The sequence below is a fragment of the Podarcis liolepis genome (genome assembly GCF_965112155.1).
Source record: "Podarcis liolepis genome assembly, chromosome: 11".
Classification (NCBI taxonomy): domain Eukaryota; kingdom Metazoa; phylum Chordata; class Lepidosauria; order Squamata; family Lacertidae; genus Podarcis; species Podarcis liolepis.
In genome coordinates this window covers 189,235-209,824 of record NC_139565.1, presented here as the reverse complement: position 1 = coordinate 209,824, position 20,590 = coordinate 189,235, and the positions used below count along the sequence as shown (strand labels likewise).

At 44.0% G+C, this 20,590-nt stretch overlaps 1 protein-coding gene across 3 annotated transcripts in view; it reads left to right on the top strand.

Annotated features, from left to right (window-relative positions):
• Positions 1 to 20,590, top strand: part of DOCK8 (dedicator of cytokinesis 8) — a 167,469-nt gene that overhangs the window by 7,495 nt on the left and 139,384 nt on the right. For 2 of the 3 annotated variants that reach the window (XM_083464727.1, XM_083464728.1), the window contains exons 2-4: positions 1,362 to 1,464; positions 11,494 to 11,669; positions 18,893 to 18,964. In XM_083464727.1, coding sequence (XP_083320853.1) covers positions 1,362 to 1,464; positions 11,494 to 11,669; positions 18,893 to 18,964 — 351 coding nt within the window. Of the gene's footprint in view, positions 1 to 1,361; positions 1,465 to 8,813; positions 8,945 to 11,493; positions 11,670 to 18,892; positions 18,965 to 20,590 lie in introns of those variants that run through there. The other variant, XM_083464729.1, reaches the window with a different exon arrangement.

Here is a 20,590-nt window from a genome sequence, read left to right as displayed (position 1 = left end):
GCTGATTAGGTTCTGGGTCCAATTCAAAGTGCTGGTGTTGACCTATGAAGCCTTGCACGGCTCAAGACCTCAATGCCTTAAGGATCACCTTTCCCTTACAAACCGACCTGGACCCCGCGCTTGTCATCTGACGCCCTTCTCTATGTTTTCCTTCCCAGAGAGGTTTGGAGGGTGGCAACAAGAGAGCGGGCCTTTTCTATGGTGGCTCCCCAGTTATGGAATGCTATCCCCAGAGAGGCTTGCCTGGCACCATCATTACATGTCTTTTGGCACCAGGCAAAAACATTCCTCCGAATAACTACCAAAGGAACTTCCTGCTTCGAATCTGTTGCTTCCTCTTTGCAGACAGTAGATTCACACACACACACACACATATATGGTTTTAAATATTTATGTAAGATACAGAATGAATGGCACATACTTCTGAATAAATAAAGATTGCTCAGAGTCTTTTAAATCCATACTTGATGTAGTATTGTAATCATTTTCTTTCCACCATGGTCTTAGGAATCAACTCCCACCAGCCTCAGCCACCTTGGCCATGGTTGAAGCATTCTAGGGGAGGGACACAAATTCCCCACCCATGATCAAAGGGATTGTTTTGCTTCGTAGTCACTAGAGGCTAGACACAGAAATATTGAGAATTCACGCTCTGCTAAACATATCTGCTAAACATTTTTATGGGATTCTTAAATTGGTGGTTTGATTTGACTTCTCCCTCCTTTCTCTTTTCTGCACTTGCTATATAGGCATAGAAGCTCCACTTGATTTATCTTGCTGTGAGTTCATTATGCCTAGTTTAGAGGCCATGAGCATATTTTTATACAAATACATGCAGGTCTCACTATCCAAACACAATGTGTTCTCAGGAAATCATTTGTTAGGCAAACATTTACATAACGAGTCTGCAATTTCTGTGGATTCCTATGGGGAAATGTCTAATGCGTACCTAACCACAGAATGTTGACTCCGAAAGGATGAAAAAACCAGGGAAAACCATCTGAAACCTTGCAAAAGCTAAACAAAGAAGGAAAAAATGCTCTCTTATTTGTTGAATCTCTCTCCCCCCCCCCCCCGGGTTTCTGACAAAGTGGCTGCTGAGAACCAGCAAAACACAAAGAAGTAAGGCTTGTTTACTGTGCTTATTTATTTATAGTACTACATGCTAAACAGTACATGTTTGGAAATCTGAATTTGTTGTCTGTATTTTTGGGTGCTAACTCCTCATGTTTGGATAAGTGAATTTTTGTATGACAAATGTTTGGATAGCAGGACTTGTGTGTATCACGTGTCAAAATACTTAAAGTAAAATAGGACCTAATTTGGGAATGGCTGGTATCTTCTTCCTTTTTATGTCAAAGGCATTCCTCGGCAGAAATAAGACGACACTTTGTGCAGCAGGCCAACCATGGACAGTTGTCTCAGCGAAGTATCAGCAACCCTGGTTTCTCTTCCCTTCAGCTAGTAAGTATGGAGTTTGTGGTGTATTTCTGTGCTCTTTACATGACGTTAGCTCCAGTTAACACAAGGAACAGAGCCTTTGAGTGTGTGGGATGGGCTATAGGAGGGAATTTGGAGTGGAGAAACTGGGCAGGGAAGAGGTTATGCACACAGCCTTCTGCCACTTCTTAGCTCTCCATCTCCCTTTTCCTATAAAACAATGCTGTTAGTATGTTTGCATGTAACATACATTATTACATAAATAGGACAGCCCACTCTTCAGAGATGTTGTTTGACCACTGTAAGTGCATCTACCTGACAATGATTTAAAATCAGACCAATAATGTTTAGGATTTTAAAGTATCCTGATTAAATGCATAATTTTATTGGTGTGTCCCCTTATTTTAAGCAATTGAGAATGAATACCATGCTTAACAAGGGAACATATATTTATTTATATACCGTCCCTTATGTAATTATTTCCTGGTGGTGCACAAGAATGAAAGCAAAATATACAATAAAATTAAAAACAATACAAATTAAAAATAGAGCAGTATAACATTATCAGTAGCTAAAATGTTTAAAATTGTATGTGGAATACCTGAGGTGGCATTTTCAAACTTGCAGCATGATTTGTTCTGTGGAGCTGTATACAGGAGGTGTAGGAAACTCCCGGCTTGCATGCCATTTTCACCTGCAAATTTGAGCCAAAGGGGGCTTTGCACATACAGTGGTACCCCACAAGACGAACGCCTCGGAAGACGAAAAACTCGCTAGACGAAGGAGTTTTTTGTTTTCTTAGCCGCTTCGCAAGACGCATTTCCCCATGGGCTTGCTTCGCAAAACGAAGCTTGCCCCGCAAGCTCCGGGGATAGCGGGGAAGCGCAGTGCGTCTTCCCCGCTGTCCCCGGACCTCTTTTGAAGCAAGGGGCGGCGGGGAGACGATCGCTTCTCCCCGTTGCCAGCCCTGCAGTCTCCGCGCGCGCCTTCCCCTCTCTCCCCGGACCCCTTTTGAACCAAGGGGCGGCAACGGGGAGAAGCGATTCTCCCCGCTGCCCCTTCCCTTGCTTTAAAACAGGTCCAGGGACAGAGGGGAAGGCGCGCACGCCTTCCCCTCTGTCCCCGGAGATTGCGGGGCAGGCAACGGGGAGTTTGTAGGGCAGCAGTTGAAGAAGGAGCAAAAAAGGTTTTCTTGTGTGTGTGTGTGTTTCTTTGTGGCTGATTAGCTGTTTTCCCTGTGTAAAGGTCAGAGGGGGCAGGGTTTCTGTTGAGGCAGGGGATTAGCTGTGGGAGGAGCTTATCAGTTTGTAGGGCAGCAGTTATACCCATCTTTTAGATTTAGGGGAGTTAGTCTCAAACGTTTGTTGCGGGAGACCTAGGTTGTTGTTTTTTTTGTGGGGGAAGTTATTTGTCCTGTCTTCAAACTTTTTATGATGGAGGACCTCTGTAGCCACCCCCAACGACACGATCTCAAGATGGAAGGGGAGGGAACAGCTGCAGTCGCCTGCGATTCCTGCGCAATGTTTGCCATCTTGCCAAAGGTTGCAGGCAGCTTTACCTGCAGCAATTGCATGTTGATTGCCCTTTTAAAAGACAAAGTCCAGCAACTGGAGGAACGTGTAGCTACGCTCCAAAGAATTAGAGAGCTGGAGCTCTTCTTGGAAGCAACAGAGCACACCGTCCCCACCAAGGAGGAGACAGGGGACTCCCCTGAGAAGGAGGCTAGTTCACCAACACAGGAGCCAGATATATGGAGAAACGTGACTCAAAGAAGTAGGAGGCCCAGGGTTCACTCTGATTGTTTAGAAATACACAATCGCTTTGAGGTCCTCTCCCCTAGCATGGAAGACGAAGAGCAGACTCCATTTGAGGATCTCTCCCTCATTACAGTCGATCAGGTATATGAAGACGAGCAGCAAAGTCAGTCCTCAGGGAATGTGCAGGCAACCTTGGAACGGACAGCTCATGGAAGAACCCCGACCAAACCCAAGAGGAGGCGTGTAGTGGTGATAGGGGATTCCCTACTGAGGGGAACAGATGCAGTGATCTGGGGGCCTGACAAGATGTCTCGGGAAGTGTGCTGTCTCCCCGGGGCTAAGATCCAAGATGTAACTGAACGACTGCAAGGAATCATAAAACCCACTGACAAATACCCCTTCCTCTTGGTTCATGTGGGAACCAATGACACTGCAAGCAATAGCCTCCAGAAGATCAAAAGAGACTACGAGGCTCTCGGCAGGAAATTGAAGCAACTAAATGCACAAATTGTCATCTCGTCTGTCCTCCCAGTTGAACGACGTGGCCCAGGGAGAGAGGGGAAAATAGTGGAAGTGAACAGCTGGCTTCGCAAATGGTGTAAACAGGAACGGTTTGGATTCTTAGATCACGGACTTCAGTTTCTTGAAGATGGACTTCTGGCAAGTGATGGGCTGCACCTCACAACGGTTGGGAGAAATGTTTTTGCCAAAAATCTCAGAAACCTCATCAGGAGGGCTTTAAACTGACTAATGTGGGGGAGGGAGACAGTGCTCCTGAAGGTAGGAGTCTATCAATTGATGAAGATGATCATCCAAATGTCATAGACCAAATGGAGCAAACAGCACGCGGACCTAGTGGTGGGAGGAAAAATTCCTTAAATAAGAGACACGGGGGAATGATTAATGGACTTCAATGTCTGTACACTAATGCGCAAAGCATGGGAAATAAACAAGATGAGCTTGAGCTCTTGGTACAGCAAACTAAATATGACATAATAGGCATCACTGAAACCTGGTGGGATAAGTCCCACGATTGGAATGTAATAATGGGGGGATACAATCTATTTCAGAGAAACAGACCAGACAAGAAAGGAGGAGGAGTGGCGTTATATGTCAGGGATGTGTATACCTGTGAAGAGATCCAAGATTTAGAACCTCAAAGCCTCAAAAGTGAGAGCATTTGGGTCAAAATTAAGGGAGAGAAGAATAACAGAGACCTCATTGTGGGAGTTTACTATAGATCCCCAAGCCAAACGGAGGACATAGATGATGCCTTCCTGGAACAGATGGCCAAGCATGCAAAAGGAAGGGAGATAGTAGTAATGGGGGACTTCAATTACCCAGATATTTGTTGGACATCAAACTCAGCCAAGAGCATAAGGTCAAACAGATTCCTCACTGGCCTTGCAGACAACTTCATTGTCCAGAAAGTGGGAGAAGCAACAAGAGGAACAGCCATTTTAGATCTGGTCCTAACCAATGTTGATGACCTGGTTAGTGGGGTAGATGTGGATGGATCATTAGGCGCGAGTGATCATGCTCTTTGGTTGACCACAAACTTGACATGAGTCAACAGTGTGACGCGGCAGCTAAAAAAGCCAATGCAATTCTGGGCCTCATCAATAGGAGTATAGCATCTAGATCAAGGGAAGTAATAGTGCCACTGTATTCTGCTCTGGTCAGACCTCACCTGGAGTACTGTGTCCAGTTCTGGGCACCACAGTTCAAGAAGGACACTGACAAACTGGAACGTGTGCAGAGGAGGGCAACCAAAATGGTCAAAGGCCTGGAAACGATGCCTTATGAGGAACGGCTGGGGGAGCTGGGCATGTTTAGCCTGGAGAAGAGGAGGTTAAGGGGTGATATGATAGCCATGTTCAAATATATAAAAGGATGTCACATAGAGGAGGGAGAAAGGTTGTTTTCTGCTGCTCCAGAGAAGCGGACACGGAGCAATGGATCCAAACTACAAGAAAGAAGATTCCACCTAAACATTAGGAAGAACTTCCTGACAGTAAGAGCTGTTCGACAGTGGAATTTGCTGCCAAGGAGTGTGGTGGAGTCTCCTACTTTGGAGGTCTTTAAGCAGAGGCTTGACAACCATATGTCAGGAGTGCTCTGATGGTGTTTCCTGCTTGGCAGGGGGTTGGACTCGATGGCCCTTGTGGTCTCTTCCAACTCTATGATTCTATGATTCTATGATTCTATGATTCTATGATTCTATGATTCTTCTGAAGTTTACTATACAGCGGAAAGGAGCAGCCAAGCATACTTGAACTCAATTTCTTGACTTTAAGAAAGCCGACTTCATAAAACTTAGGGAAGTGCTGGGTGAGATCCCATGGACAGCAATACTAAAAGGAAAGGGAGTTCATGATGGCTGGGAGTTTGTTAAGAGGGAGATAGTAAAAGCACAACGTCAGGCAATACCAATGAGACGGAAACATGGAAGGTGCCTAAAGAAGCCAGGGTGGCTATCTATAGAACTTTTAACTGAATTAAGATTAAAAAATGATGTGTACAAAAAATGGAAAAGGGGGGAAACCACCAAAGAGGAATTCAAACAAATAGCCAGCACGTGTAGACACAAAGTCAGAAAAGCTAAAGCACAAAATGAACTCAGGCTTGCTAGAGAGGTTAAAAGCAACAAAAAAGGCTTTTATGGGTATGTTCGTAGCAAAAGGAAGAACAAAGAAACAGTGGGGTCACTCAGAGGAGAAGACGGTGAAATGCAAACAGGGGACACAGAAAGGGCTGAACTCCTCAATGCCTTCTTTGCCTCAGTCTTCTCCGATAAAGAAAACAATGCCCGACCTGAAGAATTTGGAGCAAATGATTCAGCAAAGGAAACACAGCCCAGAATAACTAAGGAGATAGTACAAGAACATTTGGCTAGTTTAGATGTATTCAAGTCTCCAGGGCCAGATGAACTGCATCCAAGAGTATTAAAAGAACTGGCAGATGTGATCTCAGAACCACTGGCAGTCATCTTTGAGAATTCCTGGAGAACAGGCGAAGTCCCAGCAGACTGGAGGAGGGCAAATGTTGTCCCTATTTTCAAAAAGGGGAAAAGAGAGGACCCAAATAATTACCGCCCAGTCAGTCTGACATCAATACCAGGGAAGATTCTGGAGCAGATCATTAAGCAAACAGTCTGTGAGCACCTAGAAAGGAATGCTGTGATCACCAATAGTCAGCATGGATTTCTGAAAAATAAGTCATGTCAGACTAACCTGATCTCGTTTTTTGACAGAATTACAAGCCTGGTAGATGAAGGGAACGCAGTGGATGTAGCCTACCTTGATTTCAGCAAGGCATTTGACAAGGTGCCCCATGATATTCTTGTAAAGAAGCTGTTAAAATGCGGTCTTGACTATGCTACCACTCAGTGGATTTGTAATTGGCTGACTGACCGAACCCAAAGGGTGCTCATCAATGGTTCCTCTTCATCCTGGAGAAGAGTGACTAGTGGGGTGCCACAGGGTTCTGTCTTGGGCCCGGTCTTATTCAACATCTTTATCAACGACTTGGATGATGGACTCAAGGGCATCCTGATCAAATTTGCAGATGACACCAAACTGGGAGGGGTGGCTAACACCCCAGAGGACAGGATCACACTTCAAAACGACCTTGACAGATTAGAGAACTGGGCAAAAACAAACAAGATGAATTTTAACAGGGAGAAATGTAAAGTATTGCACTTGGGCAAAAAAAATGAGAGGCACAAATACAAGATGGGTGACACCTGGCTTGAGAGCAGTACATATGAAAAGGATCTAGGAGTCTTGGTTGAGCACAAACTTGACATGAGCCAACAGTGTGACGCGGCAGCTAAAAAAGCCAATGCAATTCTGGGCTGCATCAATAGGAGTATAGCATCTAGATCAAGGGAAGTAATAGTGCCACTGTATTCTGCTCTGGTCAGACCACACCTGGAGTACTGTGTCCAGTTCTGGGCACCACAATTCAAGAAGGACACTGACAAACTGGAACGTGTCCAGAGGAGGGCAACCAAAATGGTCAAAGGCCTGGAAACGATGCCTTATGAGGAACGGCTAAGGGAGCTGGGCATGTTTAGCCTGGAGAAGAGGAGGTTAAGGGGTGATATGATAGCCATGTTCAAATATATAAAAGGATGTCACATAGAGGAGGGAGAAAGGTTGTTTTCTGCTGCTCCAGAGAAGCGGACACGGAGCAATGGATCCAAACTACAAGAAAGAAGATTCCACCTAAACATTAGGAAGAACTTCCTGACAGTAAGAGCTGTTCGACAGTGGAATTTGCTGCCAAGGAGTGTGGTGGAGTCTCCTACTTTGGAGGTCTTTAAGCAGAGGCTTGACAACCATATGTCAGGAGTGCTCTGATGGTGTTTCCTGCTTAGCAGGGGGTTGGACTCGATGGCCCTTGTGGTCTCTTCCAACTCTATGATTCTATGATTCTATGATTCTATGATTCTAAGCAATCTTCTCCCCGCCGCCCCTTGCTTTAAACAGGTCCGGGGACAGAGGGGAAGGCGCGCAGCGCTTCCCCTCTGTCCCCGGACGGTCTCCATAGGAACGCATTGATTGATTTTCAATGCATTCCTATGGGAAACCGTGCTTTGCAAGAAGAAAAACTCGCAAGAAGAAAAAACTTGTGGAACGAATTAATTTCGTCTTGCGAGGCACCACTGTACTGCCAATTGGCAGTGCCTACGAAGCTCCTTGTTCAGGGCTTCCAAGAGCCCAATGAGTAGGTGTTTGGGAAGGTGTTTAGGAAGTGCTACAGAAAGTGCTACACTCTGACAGGTGCCAACCATCTGACGTCATTCTGACACCAGATGATTGATTCACTGGTGGATGGTTCTGCCCATGAGTCAACATTGGCCTGGGGTGGGGGGATGGAGATAAAGTTTTTGCAAAACATAACTTCTTATTATTTCTCAAAGTGGTTTACAACAATCTAGAATAAAACATGACTGAATAAAGTAAAATATAAAGTATACATTCAAATCACCATAATTAACAGGAAACTAAAATATTATCTTAAATATTTCAAAATAAAACATTACAAAGGAAGACAACTACAGACTGCACATTTAATGCAGCAAAATTAACAATAAATAATAAACAAATAAATACTGTGTGGCCGGATATTGCTTTTGTTTGTTACTATGTTATATATTTTTGTGTTTTTATATTGCAAAACATACTGATCCTGGGATGAAGGGAGGTATAGACATTTAATAAATAAAAAGAAATAAAAACTATCCTACCCCCACTTTAGAGTTATACAATCCTAAGGTTCTACAGAGTATTACTTTTTCTAGACTGTCCCCATGATGTTTTGAAATAACATGGAATCTTTCAGAATAGCTGCCTATTATAAACTAAACATGACAACCCCTATTATTCAGATATAATTATTCCTTTCTGTTTCATCTAAATGTAAAGGGTATTTTGTCATTGCATAGTTTTTGCTGAATACGAGATCTTCAGACTTTTAAAACTACATTTTCTTAAGCTACAGCTTTGGAACGCTATAATAATTGTACGCTTCCTGTCTGTCAAAGCTAACCACCATCATTTTACTCACTTCCTCAATCTGAGAAGTTGTGGTGTTTAACTTGTTCTTTGTGGGTTATTCGTTGGGAGGGGGTGTGTGTGTCCATCTTTTGCTCTCAAATGTTTCTGCTAAGAAGCTTGCTAAAACTGTTTGTTTCCTGTATCCGCCATTTTGATTGCTGCTGACTGTACCGTACAGAAAAGGTATGTACCCAATTTGTGTGATCCTTACTTTGCTTTTCACTGGATAAACCATGTTTCTTAAATAGGTTCAGTTCTTCAGCAGCTGCACTGAACTTCTTTTTTTGACAGATTTTCTTTTATAATGAATACTCTTTCAACCCTTTTCTCATATTTTTTATTCTTGCCTCAGAAGTTTGCAAAACTTTGTCTCTGGAAGTGACAAGCATACAATTTTAGAGCAGCAAATTATGGACAATTTACATGGATGGAAAGCAAAAACACATGGCAGAGCCTGTGTTTATCCACAAGTACATTTAGATTTTGCTTATTAATTTTAAAACTCTTTGCAGCCTAATGTGTGCCTGATATAAATTCCAGAGGGGCCAAAAGTGGATCCAGTATACAAAATCTGACCCTAGAGTATATTTGTTAGTCTTTAACCTCATGGTGTCATAAGGTATCATGGTTCTTCTCAAGGAAAATGGGAGTTTTCAGTTATGAACATGTAAGTGCCATTGACTTAAAGAGGATTTAAGCTTGGAGAACCAAGCAATGGATTGCGAAGCAAAAGACTTCTCAGATGGCTTCCCTTGATTATACCAAAACAGTTAAAAGATACATCTAACGTAAACCTTGTTTCCTTGAAAGAAATCATTTGACTGTGAAAAATGTTATATGGTGAAATAATATTTTTGGCTACTGTCCAGTAAATGAATGGGATTTAAGCACCCTAACACATTGTAAGTTTGTAGTCTTAACAGTTAACTTATCTAAAGCTGCTTAAGAACCTCAAGTGGCATTGTACTTCTCCACAAGAAGGGTTTGGCAAGAGACAGAATAAGAATACTTTTTTCTGTACACTATTTCTCTTGGTCACATCTCTTGAAGCATCTTAAAAAAAAAACCTCACTGAAATGCAAATCACTTTACTTTTCATTTTATACTAGCAGTTAAGCAAAACTTCAGTGAGATTGAGAAAAGAAAACAAGGACTTGAAAAAACACACCTTAATTATACTTATCAAAATATTCAACCCAATAAGTTATTGACAGGACTGTTTAAAAAACTGATGAGGTGAGCAAGGATGTAGAGAAGGGCTCACTTTTTAATACTATCTCAGGACAGAGAATGAGTTTCCAGTAGCAGGATAGAAAACTGATGCTAATTTCTAGGGTTTAATTTGAACCCAGGCTCACCAGGACTAACTGCTCAAGCCTAACAATGTGTATTCAGAAGAAAGTCTTACTGAATTCAGTGGGGCTTCCTCCCAGGTACGTGGGAATAGGATTGCAGCCATGGTGCTTAAACCAGTTTCCATATGAAGGCAATTTTGAAGAACATATGAAGTCCTGAAAGTTCCTATGGGCAGAATGCTTGTCCCTCTTCATTAACTATAAATGCTTGTTCACACATCCTTGGATGTTTTTAGTCACTACCCTTTTCTTGGCTAGATTGCACAGTGATATCTAACCCATCAAATAATGTTGCCCTTTGCAGTCTCCCACCATTGGGAACTATGTGAAAAGAAATGTTTTTAGAAACAACTTGCTTTTCTTCTGACTTACAGTTAAGAATACAGTGGTACCTTGGGTTACAAACTTAATTCGTTCCGGAGGTCTGTTCTTAACCCGAAACTGTGCTTAACCTGAGGTGCGCTTTCGCTAATGGGGCCTCCCGATGCCGTTGCGCCACCGGTGCATGATTTCCGTTCTCATCCTGGGGCAAAGTTCGCAACCCAGAGCAACTACTTCCAGTTTAGCAGAGTTTGTAACCCGAAGCATTTGTAACCCGAGATACCACTGTAGCTCCTTCAACCATAGGCCTTTTACCCTCAAAATGTCACCCACTCACTTTTCATGACACCTCCAGATGACATTGCTAAATTACTGCATTCAATATTTTATGTGTTATCCTACTTTTTCAGACTTAACTTTGGGTGGGCTTTTGCTTGTTTTTTTATAAACACAGTTGCTGTGTCATATTGCCTACTTATTGTGGAGAGGCTTTTGAGGATTTTAAGGGCTTCTGTTTCTTTAATCAAAAGCTTCCTGTTTGAAAAGTTTCACTGCTTCCTGTTAATTGCTGGGGGGTTAATATTAATTCCCTTGTAATTATCCAGCATCTGGGGATACTGTTATATAGAAGTAGTGCTATTTTTCCATAAAAAGAAAGAAAAGGAAAAATGGTTGAAAGGAAGCAAATAATTAAAGCCAGTGCTTTTTTCCTGGGGGTGTGTGTGTGCAGGGATACGTATACCCCTAAACATTTTGTGAATCTAAGCTTCGCCTCATTGAGGGGCAGTATTTCAATATGAGCAGGATAATGAGAGTACCCCTAAACATTTTTTTTAGAAAAAAAGCACTGATTAAAGCCCACCCACCCAAGAAACAGAGGGCTCATCCATGTTTGCCCTACTGCTTTTCTTCCGGAAAACTTGGAGGCACCATTAATTTAATTGGGTTTACCCTAAGTAAAACTTAACTGAATATGATCCATAGTCATTGGCTGTACTTAGAACATTCCTATATAAAAAAGTTATGAGCCACTTGTTTCTGTTTTGTAACATCTAGCCTCAGTTCTATGATGCTGTAGAACCAGTGGATTTTGAAGGTTTCCTAACAATGCAGCTGAATAACTTGGATTTGGAACTCCTCCAAGAACTTGGTGACTTTCCTGAAGATGATTTGGAGGTAGTCTTTACTCCAAAGGAGCACAGGACCTTGCAGCCATCATTGCCAGAAGAAGGGTATGGAAACAGGGATTACTTTTTTTAATAATTATTTTTATTCAATTTCCAATATAAAATTTAAGCATACATTTTCAATATTATCACAAATACAAATTTTGACTTCCTTCGACTCATCCGCAAATCTTCCGTTATCAAATCTTCTATCCGCAATTCTAAATTTAACGTTGCCTTTTGTTTTAAATAAACTTACTCCCTTGTTCCCCTTTTTACAGTGTTTCTAATATTATTTCTTCACAAAGCTTCCTGTAAACCCACAAACGTTGTTTGCTCATCACATATGCTTTTCATATAATCCACAAATTTACTCCAGTCCTTGACTGGAAACAGGGATTACTTTTTAAAGAAACTCCCAACAGGTTTGCAGCCCACCAGAGAGATAGTACACTTTCCGAGCTAAGAAGCATCTCCCCTTAACCATCAGATGATGTGTAGAAGTGGGCTGTGAGTACTCAGTGGCTTAGGGAATAGACTATTATTATTACTCTCGTTTGGGGCTTCAATTGGTATTGAAAATATGTTCCAGGGAAACATCTGGAGAAGAAAGGCATGTATTAAATTCTGTGGGCACATTACTGTATTTTTCCATGTATAACACGCCCCCGTGTATAACATGCCCCCTATTTTTGGGGACTCCAAATTGAGAAAATGGCCCAGAGTTGTTGAGCCGCCAGTTGCACGCCCTGTTGCTGCAGCAACAGCCAATCAACCCCAGCCCTTGACACAGCCACCAATAACACGCCAAATAGCCGCTGACAATCTCTGATTTGCAGCAGCTACCAATCCCACGTCCTCCCTAGGCACTATCCATGTACAGTGGTGCCTCGCAAGCCGAAATTAATTCGTTCTGCAAGTTTTTTCTTCTTGCGAGTTTTTCGTCTTGCGAAGCATGGTTTCCCATAGGAATGCATTGAAAATCAATCAATGCGTTCCTATGGAGACCGTCCGGGGACAGAGGGGAAGCGCCGCGCGCCTTCCCCTCTGTCCCCGGACCTGTTTAAAGCAAGGGGCAGCGGGGAGAAGATTGCTTCTCCCCGTTGCCTGCCCCGCAATCTCCAGGGACAGGGGAAGGCGCGTGCGCCTTCCCCTCTGTCCCCGGACCTGTTTTAAAGCAAGGGAAGGGGCAGCAGGGAGAATCGCTTCTCCCCGTTGCTGTCCCTTGGTTCAAAAGGGGTCCGGGGACAGCAGGGAAGACGCGCTGCGCTTCCCCGCTATCCCCGGAGCTTGCGGGGCAAGCTTCGTTTTGCGAAGCAAGCCCATACGGAAATGCGTCTTGCGAAGCGGCTAAGAAAATGAAAAACTCCTTCGTCTAGTGAGTTTTTCGTCTTCCGAGGCGTTCGTCTTGTGGGGTACCACTGTATAAGACAACCTCAATTTTAAAACATAATTTTTAAAGACAAAACATTGTTTTATACATGAAAAAGTACGGTAATTGCCACAATGAAACATTTTGTTCCTTCAAGGAAGGCTTTGTGTTCAATGCCGTGTTTCCATAGAGAACCAGCATGGACTGAGTTAAGTGATAGATAGTGGAGGATGGTGGTTTTCAAAGTTTTCAAAGCCTGAGGTGCTTTGAATGATGGTCAGGGGTGCTGCGGACAACACAGCCTCTGTCCTCCTTTCCTTCTCTCCCTCCTCGGATGCCCTATCACATCTCTGCCTCCAAAGCTGTTCCTTGCAGCAGCCCTGACTACAACCTCCCCAGGTGCTGGGTGCCAGGAGCTGAGGCGGCTCAGAGTAAGCAAGCAAGCAAGCAAGCAAGCAGGGGAGGGAGCCCAGCCAGCCAGTCCGCCAGCCCTTGCCGTTGGGAATGGACAGACTAGTGGGAGTCTGGGCAGGTGGGCAAGCACTGCATTGGCCTTTCTTGTGCTTGCTGTATGCAAGGCCTGCCTGGGAGCTAAGTGCCTGGTGCTGACGGGGAGCCTTTCCCGCACACAGGCCCAGCACCAGCAGCACCTGCTGCTGCCACTGCCGCCTCCCAAGGTGAGTAAGGTGCTGGCCTCACATTCATCTTTGGCCAGTTTCTGTTGGGCCACTAAGGCTGGGGAGATCCCCTTGGCAGGCCCCTGTGGGGCAGTGTGAGGAGGGAGGCACCTCTCTTTGGAGCAGGGGAGGGGCAGGAGACCGGGGGGCAGCAGCAGTGTGAGGCTGCCAGCTCTGCAGGCAAAGGGGGACATAACTGGGCTCCTGGGCCCCACAGGGGTGCTGCAGAAAGAATGAAGTTGGTCAAGGGAGGTGTGAACTCAAAAAGGTTTGCTTTTGGGGATTCACCCCTCATCCAGCAAAGCTGCAGAGATTGCATTTTGAACTGGAATATCTGTGTAGGATGAAGGCAGAGATGCACTCATGTACTCAGATTTGAATGGATGTATAATTATCAGGATTTGGAGTGATGTATCACCCTTACAAAAAGCAATAAGAGGGAGATTGGTGCAGATGCTGCACTCCGCCCTGCCCCTTTCATGAAGCTAACAGCAGTTCCCTCTTCCTGTCTCTCTTACGGTGGAACTTCAGTTTTCGAACTTAATCCATTCTGGAAGAACGTTCAAGTTCTGAAATGTTCAAAAACTCAACACAGAAGCCTCAAAACAATAGGGAAACTCAAAACGGAAGCTGCCTTGGAAGTTCGACTTCCAAGGCGCGTTTGAAAACAGAAGCATTTACTTCCGGGTTTATGGCGTTCGGGTTCCAAAATGTTTGTGAACAGAGACATTCGAAAACCGAGGTTCCACTGTAAAAGCTAGATGTTGTACCTCTCATTCTACCCACTCCTCCTTCAGAATTAGTAGCTATAAAAGAAATGATTTAGATTATTACACTGATCCCAGCCCAACTGCATTGGCTGCCAATTAGTTTCTGGGTCCAGCTCAAAGTGCTGGTTTTGAAATATAAACCCACAGCTCAGGGCTGCCTCTCTCCATGTGAACCTGCCCAGACCCTGCAATCATCACGTGAGGCCCTATTTTGTGTGCCTCCTCTGCGAGAGGCTTGGCTGGTGACAACTTTTCTGCAGTGGCTCCCCATTTGTGGAATGCGCTTTCCAGGAAGGTTTACCATGCGCCTCCATTACATACCTTTACGCACAAGGTGAAAATGTTTCTCTTTAACCAGGCCTTTGGCTGACTGACATCAAATGTGTTGGAGGGTTATTGTTTTGGGGTTTTTTATTATGTATTTTGTGTCTTTATCTTGTATTTTTATGCTGTGAACCTCCCTGAGATCTGTGGCTGAAGGACAGTTTCCAAATCTAAATAAATAAATAAATTTTAAAAATAAGGACAGGATTAGACACCTTCTCCTAGAGTGCCACTGCCCTAATCTAAAAACATTTGCTTAGAGTTACTAATTAAATCTTCCAAAAAATTTATGTGGGAGGAACCTAGTCACAGCCCACATATTACATAACATATAGGCCCTCAACCTGGATGCGACACTTGAAGTGCCACAGTCAGCGCATAAAAAAAAATCCCTTCTGGATCAGACCAAAAGTCCATATTCTCTCAAAGTGGCCCCCCAGAAGCCCAAGGGGAGTCCACAGGCACGACATGAGTGCAGCAGCACTCTTCCCACTTCTGAGTCCCAGCAACTGGTATCCAGAGGAATATTGCCTCTGACAGCATTTTAAAATTGTTAATAGTCACTGAGAGGGTGGGTTTTCATCAGAACCCAGTGACGATCCCAGCCCCACTTCCCCACTAGTACACACGCAGTGGCTGTTCGTCTTCAAAGGCATTATTCCACTGGAGGGAAAGGAAAGGTTCACCCCTTCCTGTACAACATGGGTCAAACTCCATTGAAAGTCAGGACACAAACCTGACAGCGGTTAGGAATTTACAAGGCCCAACTAAGTCATGTCAGGGGATGTATTTAGCATCATGGGCAACTTTCAGTGAGGGAGCCAGGCCCCCTCAAGGTTCTGTGGGGCGGCTGTGCATGCACGCTGTGGGGCATGCTCGCATCACATGTGGAAGATGGGTGATGCCTGCAGGACACATCAGCGTGCCCTGCAGTGTGTGCACCCACTGCGTGACCCCAGCCCCCTCAGTTGTGGAGGCAAGGCAGTGCATGTGCCCTCAGTTTAGACCATTGAATGACTGGCTTATAAAACATGTAAAAAGTGAAGTATAAATACGAAGCTATCTGTGAAATAATATTGATCAAACATGTCTCTCAGTTAGGACAGGTTTGTTTTAAAAATTAGATATAAGTTTCATTAGTCTTAAGTTAGCAGAATATATATATATTAACCCACAGCGCCACCCGCGTCCCATATATATGTATATATGGGACGTGGGTGGCACTGTGGGTTAAACCACAGAGCCTAGGACTTGCCGATCAGAAGGTCAGCGGTTCGATTCCCCGTGACGGGGTGAGCTCCCGTCGCTCGGTCCCTGCTCCTGCCAACCTAGCAGTTCGAAAGCACGTCAAAGTGCAAGTAGATAAATAGGTACCGCTCCAGTGGGAAGCTAAACGGCATTTCCGTGTGCTGCTCTGGTTCGCCAGAAGCGGCTTAGACATGCTGGCCACATGACCCGGAAGCTGTACGCCGGCTCCCTCCGCCAATAAAGCGAGATGAGCGCCGCAACCCCAGAGTCGGTCACGACTGGACCTAATGGTCAGGGGTCCCTTTACCTTTACCTTACATAGGATTTGGTTGCAATAACCCTATAAATAATTCCATGTCTGGCATGAGAAACTGTGCTAGTAGCTAAGTGCAGAGATAAAAGTACAAACCATCTTTGATGCAAGTATATTTTTAAATACCTGACAGTGAAACTTCAATGATAGCATCTCATATGCAACAATTTGCCCTTGTAAAAAGATTGGTCAGCAGACTCCAGTGTAGTTCAGCTATTCAAAAACAGGTATGGCTGGACAGAGATAGAAATCACAGGTATCTTGCAGGGAGCCAGTCTATGGTATTACTGCAGCTTTCCTATTAAATTCGAATTCTCTCACAATAACAACACCTTCCAGATCAGTACAGTGGTACCTCTGGTTACAAACTTAATTCGTTCCGGAGGTCCATTCTTGACCTGAAACTGTTCTTAACCTGAAGCACCACTTTAGCTAATGGGGCCTCCTGCTGCTGCCGCGCCGCCGGAGCACAATTTCTGTTCTCATCCTGAGGTAAAGTTCTTAACCCGAGGTACTACTTCCGGGTTAGCGGAGTCTGTAACCCGAAGTGTTTGTAACCAAGGTACCACTGTATTCTAAAGGGGCTATAAATCTTCTGAAATATTTGAATCTGAGAGTTTCCATACTTTATGACAGATCAAGCCTGGTACACTCAAGCCTGTATCAACAGAGGATACAGATGGAAGCTGGAGTGTGATCCATTTCAGATACTGTAGGAACTATCACTGTTCACTGTTGACTTAGGAAACCAATGAAAACATTTTGAAATGCACTTTGAGTGAGAATTTGATGCTGTGCTGACACCTTGTGGTCTTTTTCTGCTATTATATTGACACATGCCAGCATCTGCCACACATGAGCCACTCACTTCATTTGAGCTCTGTATTAATATAGCTGCTCCCTCCTTTATCCACTAATCACTATATTCTCTTTTCACTATATCGTGGGTGGGACAGAGTGAGAATGTAATTTTAACCTACCTGTGCTTTGGAGGGAAGTTTAGAAGAAGTTATGGATAAAGCTGACTGGCACTGCATTTTGACATTTGCTGAGTTACCCATTACTGCAAACACCAGGAATGAGCAACTCAGCAAATTAAGTACTTAGCAGGTGCAGCAGCGTTACGCCCTGGCCAAATTATAAGAGTGAACAGATAAAGATGTCTAACGCTGAGTCTCTTTGTTGGTCTGTCTTGTTCCGTTTAGTACTGCCTACTTTCCAGATGTTGCTGCATCTGTAGCTCCTGTCCTCCCTGACAACTGGCCATGTGGTTAGGGACTGCTGGAAGTTGGAGTGTGAGAGCACCTAGAGGGCACCAGGCTGGGGAAGGTTGCACTGCCTGATCCTTTAAAACCTAAAGAGCCGGCAGAATCAGGCCAATGGTCCATCTAGTTCAGCCATCAGCTAGATGCCTATGGGAAACCCACAAGCAGGACATGAGCACAAGAGCAACTGGGATTCCCAAGGAGACTGCCTCTGAACAGAGAGGCAGAGCATAGTCACCATGGCTAGTAGCCACTGATAGCAAAGACCTGAGCATCACTTAGCAATTCCTCCTTCCAGGCTTGAGATAAATGAATGTTTATCTCATTTGAGGGACGCAGGTGGTGCTGTGGTCTAAACCAGTGAGCCTCTTGGGCTAGCAGATCAACAGTTCGAATCCACGCAACCAGCTCCTGCCAACCTAGCAGTCTGAAAGCATCCCAACAAAAGTAGATAAATAGGTACCACTGTGGCAGGAAGGTAAGTATTTCCATGTGCTCTGGCTTCCTTCACAGTGTTCTGTGTGCCAGAAGTGGTTTAGTTATGCTGGTCACGTGACCCAGAAAATCTGTCTGCAGACAAATGGCGGCTCCCTCAACCTGAAAGTGGAGATGAGCGCCACATCCCATAGTCGAATTCGTCTAGACTTAACCGTCTAGGGGTCCTTTAGCTTTTTTACTTTTATCTTATTTGAGCCAGAATGCATTCTCCCTCCACTCCAATTTTTCCACTCCAAGAAGACCAATCATTTAGTCTCCTGCTGCTCCTCACTTCACTGGCTGGAGATTGCATGGATTATTTTTTGGAGTTTAAACAATATACTCCTTTGAAAAAATGATATTTTTATTTGTGTGGTTTATTATTTGGCTTTGTATGGTTTGTTCCTTTTTAGCTATAATTCAGGGGTGGGGAACCCTTTTAAACCCAAGGACCACATCCTCTTCTGGACCATGTTTGAGTGGGGACAGTTGCTGATAGGGGATGGGGCCAGAACAAGAAGCGGGCAAAGGAACAAATGTAAATTTTACATTTGTAATGGTAGGAAATTTCTACACACACTCGCAAGCTCCTCAGTATCTCCCTTGCAGACAAGCTAGGGGCATATTCAAAGTTTAAAGATGCATTTTGGCCAGGACAAAACACTTGGAGAGTAAATTAGGGCTGTTGAGGGATGTGACTTGGGGAAAGTTCTGAAGGCTAGATAAAGAAATTTAGCAGGTTGTGTTTGGCCCCCGAGTTTGGAGTTCCCCATTCATATTCCTAAAAAATAAGTTGTGCATTGTAATTAGCCATGCATATTAATATTCTTGTACCCTCTCCAGGGCTGAGTTGGATCCGCATGTCCGGGATTGTATTCAGACCTATATTCGTGACTGGCTGATTGTGAATCGAAAGTAAGTGCCACATTTGCAGCAGAGTGTCAAAACAATGATTTTAAATATTTTTTCTTCCCAGAGGAATATTAACATCTTTTTTTTGACTAGTCCCTTAACTTGTCAAGATGTAGGATTAGTCTCTCACAAGATATTCTCACTGGCTCAGTCTAGAAAGGCCTGGCAACTAGAAGGAGGAAGGACCATAGCTCAGTGGTAGAGCATTTGCTTTGTAGGCAGAAGGTCCCAGGATCGATCCCCAGCATCTCCAGGCATGGCTGGGGGAAAAACTCTTGCCTGAAACCCTGGAGAGCAGCTGCCAGTCCGAGTAGGTAGTGCTGAACAAAGATGAACCATTAGTCTGACTCAGTATAGGGCAACTTCCAATGGTTCCAACTTGATGGTTATTTGCCTATCCTGGTATACTGTAGATTCCGGCAGTTGCAGTTGCCAATTTGGTGGTTCGTTTTCTAAGTCCAGTTGCCTAATACACTGGGCAGCTCCGTGCCGGGAGAAAGCCACCCAGCCCGAAGCGGAGCCCACCACCTGCTGCTGCTTCGGCGGCAGCTTTGGCAGCTTCCGAAGCAGCAGTGGGTGGGCTCCGCGCCGGGAGAAAGCCGTACCCGGCATATAAGACAACCCCTGACTTTTTAACCTCTTTTCCGGAGTTTAAAAGTCGTCTTATACGCCAGAATCTACGGTATTTTGAAACATGAAAGCAGCAAAGCATTCAATTCTTACAAAGGAACTATCTACATTTTCACCACATGAAAACAATTCTCAGACATTATAGCTTCATAATAAAAACTATCCAGCACTCTTGTCTTTAATGCTGTGTAGTTAAGACTGTTTCCCAAGCAAGGTCATGCCCAAGGAGAACAGGGAAGGCAAGTAAGGTGCTTTATAGCTTCATTTTTCATTCTCAGTCAACTGGCAAACAATTAAAATGCAATCTATTAAAAGACAACCACCAGTGCATATAATTCATTTACTCCCCAAAAATGTAATAAAAAGTGTCTCTGTGATCAATAATTGCATGACCTCCAACATTTCTCTGATGCAAATAGGGACATCACATTCCATAATGATAATTTTACTATTTATACCCCACACATCTTACTGCAGCCACTCTGGGCAGCTTTCAACATATATAAAAACATAATAAAAAATTTAAACACTTTTAAAAAATCTATACAGGATTGTCTTCAGATGACTTGGGGTTCAGATAACTCCATAACCTGCAAATTTTCTCCAATAAAATGGGGACATCATAAGGAAAAGTGGGACATTTTAGGATCAAATCAGAAACCAGGATGTCTTCTCTAAATCAGGGATGTCCCTGGAAAATAGGGACACTTGGAGGGACTGCAATTGTTTATTGTGGCATATTTGTTATGCAAGACAACAAAGCATTTCAGTATGTTGTTGTTGCTTTGGAAAGAAAGAAACCTGAATTAATCAACATGGTGTTGCTTAGTAGGCCTGGCTGCAAAAAAAGTGTTTTCTCAATATCTCAAAATGAAAGCGGCTCTGCTCTGGTCATAGCTATGGGGACACCCATGTAGAGTCTTGGGTTTCAGTCTAGCAGTAAATTAAGCTGCTTGTAGCAGAATCTCAATAAAGGGCAGAATCTATGATGTTTAACGG